General features: G+C 57.9%; 1 protein-coding gene across 1 annotated transcript in view; it reads left to right on the top strand.

The window, feature by feature from the left end:
* The window catches only part of ROR2 (receptor tyrosine kinase-like orphan receptor 2), a 90,337-nt gene that overhangs the window by 83,091 nt on the left and 1,934 nt on the right, over positions 1-5,312 (top strand). The window contains exons 6-9 of the mRNA XM_014530676.1: positions 1-33; positions 862-1,107; positions 3,935-4,137; positions 5,213-5,306. Of these exons, the coding sequence (XP_014386162.1) occupies positions 1-33; positions 862-1,107; positions 3,935-4,137; positions 5,213-5,306 (576 nt within the window). The remainder of the gene's footprint in view (positions 34-861; positions 1,108-3,934; positions 4,138-5,212; positions 5,307-5,312) is intronic.

The raw sequence follows: 5,312 nt of genomic DNA, 5'->3' as shown, positions 1-5,312 counted from the left end.
GCATCGGCATCCCAGCCGAGCGGCTGGGCCGCTGTGAGTCCCGGCCCAGGGCCCCTCCTTCCAGTAGGGCCTGTGGGAGGGCTCCAGAGCAGGGTACCGGGCAGCCCAGGCCACACCGCGCTGGCCCCTGCCTGTCCTTGGGACACCAGTAAGTCACCACCTCCCCGAGCCTCAGACGCCACTCCCTGCGGCGGAGTAATCTGCCTGCCGGCCACAAACACGGAGGCTCGGCGGCAGGGCACCAGCGCAGAGGCTAGTCCTTCCTTAGGCCAGGGCTTCCCCGAGTGGGCGGGGCTCCTCCTGACACCGGAGCCTGCTCGCTGGCCTGCTGCGCTCCCCGATCCTGGCTGCAGGGCTTACTCGGTGCGACGTCGGACAAGTTGCTTAAACATCCTTCCACCTGTTACATGCGAATAGTAACTCCTAACCCCAGGCCTGGCTGGGAGAGGGGGGGTCCCCCTAACCCCAGGCGGAGCTGAGCCGTGCTCCCTGGTGAGGGGTCTGAGGGTGGCCAGCTGGCAGCCCCTCTCCTGCAGTTTGGCTTTGCTTCCAGAGCCGGTGAACACGAGGCTGGCTGAGCTCATGCCGGAGTGGGGGTGCCGGGTGTGGGTCCCAAAGTTGGTTCCAGGGTCGTGGGATCACTTCTGGCAACTTTCCTTCCCCACATATGTCCCTGGTGCACCCCAGTTGAATTAGTGAATTTGGGGCTTTGTTAAATTATCTTTAATATACAAGCCTCTGTCATTGGAGACCCCAGTTTGAGTGCCTGCGGGCTACTGGCTCGGTGTCCTAAAGCCTGAGGTGCTCTCCCCGAGCGGGGCTGCTGCTCTCCATCGGCTCCTAACCCCTCTCCCCTCTCAGACCATCAGTGCTACAACGGCTCGGGCACGGACTACCGAGGGACGGCGAGCACCACCAAGTCAGGGCACCAGTGCCAGCCGTGGGCTCTGCAGCACCCCCACAGCCACCACCTGAGCAGTGCAGACTTCCCGGAGCTCGGCGGGGGGCACGCCTACTGCCGGAACCCCGGAGGGCAGATGGAAGGGCCCTGGTGCTTCACGAAGAACAAGAACGTGCCCATGGAGCTGTGCGACGTGCCCCCATGCAGTAGGTTCTCTCTGTTGCGTGCACTTGGTTTGCCCTGGCCCGGGGGCTGGTGCTGTCACCGCCCCCTCCATGGCCACGATCGCTTGTTTTATGTAAAACTGTTGCTGGTTATAAAAGTAATAGCTGGTCATTATAGCACGTTTTACATCATAGAAAAGTCTGAAGAGTCATGTGCAAATCACCCCCAATTTCCTCACTGTTTGCATTTGGCTCCTGTCAGCCCTTTTCCTGTGCATGGTCCTGGGACATTCAGTTTGCATCTTGCTTCTCCATCAACATTATTACGTGGCATTTCCCAGTGTTAGCTGGGGCCCCGGGAGGCAGCTCCTCGCCGGGGTCTGACCGGGCCCTGCCCGGCCTCCCCAGCTCCCACGCAGCTCAGCAGAATGAGAGAAAATTAGAACCTATATCTCTTACCCATGGGCCCTGCGATTTCTCTGTTGGATTATGAAAAGGAGAAGACCTTGGCGTTAATGGTTGCAAACATTATTATCCTGTATTCCAACATTTACTCCCACCAGCTCCACTCGGCTGGATCCCTGAGATCGGGCTGCTCCTGAGTTTTCCATTTTGGAGCCTGAAGTAGAGGGTTGGAGGGAAATCACCAGGAGAAGACTGATCGGGAGGGAATGGGTGAAGTGCACCGAGGCTCACCAGCCGCCCAGAAGCCTCTGCCAGCAGCGGTGGCGGGGCCTGCCTCCAGCCTGCAGCAATGGCGGGGCCTGCCTCCAGCCTGCATACTGTGTTTCGGGTCCAGACCTGGCACGCCCACCGCTTGGCCGCCCAGCACATCTTCAGCAGCATGTTCACTTCGGAGTAAATGTCAGGCGTGGAGATGTCAGTTAGATTACCGCACAGCTACGTGGTGGAGGGCTACAGGGCCTGAGAGTGTCCTGCAAGGATGTGCATGATCGGTGCAGGAGCAGGAGCAAGTTGCAGGCCATTGGCTGTGTTCTGTCCCTCCCGCCTCTTACCTCCTTTCTCTTCCCTTTCTGTTTTCAGAAAAACAAAAACAAAGAAAGCTTTGTGTGTGCGCATGTGTGTGCATGCATGTATGTGTGCACGTGTGTGCATGCATGCACATGCACATAAGCCCTATATTTCAGGGTGAAGTTTGGGGAAGATGCACATCAAACTTTTAGCAGTGACTTCCCATGACTTACAGATACATTAAAATATAAAACGTTGTTATAATGAGTAGTTACTACTTTCGTAGTTAAAACAAAATCAAAACATAACGGGAAAAAATGCATGTTCTTTGACCCAGCAATCGCAGGGGTCTTATATTGCAGAAATATTTGTAGCTAGAGGGCAGAAATGCAAGGATATTTGTTACAGAATTACTTGTAGCGGCTGAATAAGAAACAGACAAGTTGTTTGCCTGTAGGGGCTGGTGGTACACAGGCTAATGCATGGCCACCAGGGGGCGCCCGGAGCTGTCTGTCCTGAGAGCAGCGCCAGGTCCATTTTCCTGCCACAAAACCAGAAGCGGGATGTGGACGATGTGACTCTATGAACTCAAACTTCTATTTTATGAAACTGACGCTTCTATGTATAAAAATAGTTGAATATTGTTATTCCGTGTTCAACTTAAAGTCAGGGGGACAGCAACCTCTTGGCCATGGCATAGCCTTTGGTGACGTGGGCTGTTAGGAATATAACACGCATGGGCTGTTTGTGATTTTATTTGTTTGTTTGTTTATTTTTGTTAATCCTCTCCCGAGAATATTCTCCCCATTGATCTTTAAGGAGAGTAGACGGGGGGAGGGATTGGTTGCCTCCTGCCCACACCCTGACTGGGACCAGGGGTCGAGCCTGCCACTGAGGTACGTGCCCCTGACCAGAATCAAACCCGAGATCCCTCAGTCTGTGGGCCGACACTCTAACCACTGAGCAAAATTGGCTGAGTGTAATTTTAAAAAGATAACGATAAGATAAATGTCATACTAGTGTTTGGGCGGGCTCACACCTCTGACGGTGGCCTGAGGCTGTGGATGCTCCCCGAGCCCTGGTGATGAAAATTGAGTTGCATTGCCCGGGGCTTCTAGACCACCTGCCCCCGGAGGCCCGGAGCGGCCTGTGTGGCCTTGTTTCATTTGGGAGCCGGGAGGCCAGGCCGGGTCTGGGACACGGCTGTGTGACTGTAGTGGCGGTAGAGGTGGATTAGCTCCTCCAGAGACTGTGTTGGCCAGAAACTGCTTGTCACCTTCCAGGTGGAGAGCTCATTGTCCACTGGTCACAGGGCACCGCGCCCCTGTGCGTACTCTGGGGCCGCTGCTCCTGGCCCTGCAGGGGGAGGCAGAGCGCTGCTCCCCTCCTGGCCCTGGTCCCCTCCTGGCCCTGCAGGACGGCGCTTCCGGATTCTGTGCCCCTGCTGCCTGGGTCCCTGGTTGGTCGGTGCCACTTAAATGCTCTTCTAGTCATCGTCCTAAGAGAACATACTGATATTAAAAAATGTGGCCCATCCTAGTGTACGGGATGAAGAACAGGTCATTTTTAATCCCAGTCCTGAGCTTCCTTCACTGAGGACGTGGGTTTCATGAACATGAACCTGGCTGCAGCTGTCTCCAGGCGGTGCGCAGGAAAAGCGGGGGCGGGAGCTGGGAGCCACCTGTCGGTGCCCGCATTCCCACTGCTCCCAGGGGTGGCTCAGGGCCCATTCCGCAGTGTGTAGTGTGCATCGCCCTTGCTTTTCAGGCTGGGCTGTAATTTTGTCCTTCGTGCAGCTGACCCGATACCCTCATGTGCTTAAATGTTGCGGTTGGAGGTGGGAGGGGCTGTTAAAGGCGATGTTTTCTGAAGCTCACGGATGCCTTGCCGCCCACAGGCCCCCAGGACGGCAGCAGGATGGGCATCCTGTACATCCTGGTGCCCAGCATCGCCATCCCCCTGGTGGTCGCCTGCCTCTTCTTCCTGGTCTGCATGTGCCGCAACAAGCAGAAGGCGTCGGCCGCCGCGCCCCCGCGCCGGCAGCTGATGGCGTCGCCCAGCCAGGACGTGGAGCTGCCCCTCATGGGCCCGCACAAGCAGGTCTCCCCGCCCCTCCGCCTGCCGCCGGCTTTCTTACTGTGCTCCACGCTCCACACTTACCTCTTCAGCTGCCTTTCATTCTGTTGTTTCTTCTCTGAAACATGCCAGCACGTTGGTGCCCTCGGAGAATGCGTACTGGGCGTTGGAACTCCTGTCCTGGCAGCGGGCTGCACCCTCGGCCCGAGCCCACCGAGCCGCCCTCACATGAGAGCTTCTGCTGTGCCCACCGGGCACCAGAAGGCTTGGCAGGGCCCCACCACCTGAGGTCAAATGGCATTTTTAAGGGGCTGGGCCTGCTTCCTGCTCAGTTGGGGTGTGGTTGGTTTGCTTGGTTGCGTGTGATTTTCAGGGAAGGATGGAGCCAACAGTCTTGTAGAGGAAGTGGGGACAGCCCCCACCCCAGGGGGTCAGGATGGTGAGGGCCAAAAGCAGTGCCAGTCCCTCCCTGGTGCTTGGCTGCTCCGCCTGCGGGGCCACGGACTCTGAAGGGGAGGGGCTCCTTCAGCTCTGTTTCCAGGGGCCACGTAGTGTTCAGGGCAGGGGTGGGTGGCTGGACCGCAAGGGGGACATGGAATCCCTTGGGGCCAGGGAAGCTCCCAGAAGGATGGGGGCCAGACACAGAAGGGCGAGAACCGTAGAAGTTGAGGTGCAGGTTCGCATGGATTTCACTCACGTAGTGCATCCGTGGAAAATTACCTAATTGAGAGGAAGCACCAGGAGAGCAGCCGGGCGGGCTCTGAAGTGCAGAGGTCGCCGCCCACTGGGGCTGGAGAGAGAGCCAGGTCTCCCCGGGTGATGGACGCCTGCGCTCGGCTTGGTTAGGTGCAGCGAACAGGTGTGCTCGCAGCCGCTGGCTGGTGCTCAGCTGCTCTTGGGGCATCATTTGCAGCCTGAAGAGGATCCGTGGAAGGTTTCAGGCAGCTTGTGCCATGAGGGCGTGCTTAAGAGCAGAGAGCAGTGTGGGGGCAGGGAGCCAGGAGCAGGCAGGCGAGCAGGTGCCCCCCAAGCCCCCAGAACTCCCCTCTTCCCTCGGGTTGCAGTGGCAGGAACGTCTCACCGGCTTCTCTTCCCGCAGGCCAAGCTCAAGGAGATTAGCTTGTCCTCCGTGAGGTTCATGGAGGAGCTCGGGGAGGACCGCTTCGGGAAGGCCTACCGAGGCCGCCTGCTGGGCCCCG

This window comes from Myotis brandtii, unplaced genomic scaffold (genome assembly GCF_000412655.1).
Source record: "Myotis brandtii unplaced genomic scaffold, ASM41265v1 scaffold760, whole genome shotgun sequence".
Lineage (NCBI taxonomy): Eukaryota > Metazoa > Chordata > Mammalia > Chiroptera > Vespertilionidae > Myotis > Myotis brandtii.
This window is presented reverse-complemented; position numbering and strand designations above follow the sequence as displayed.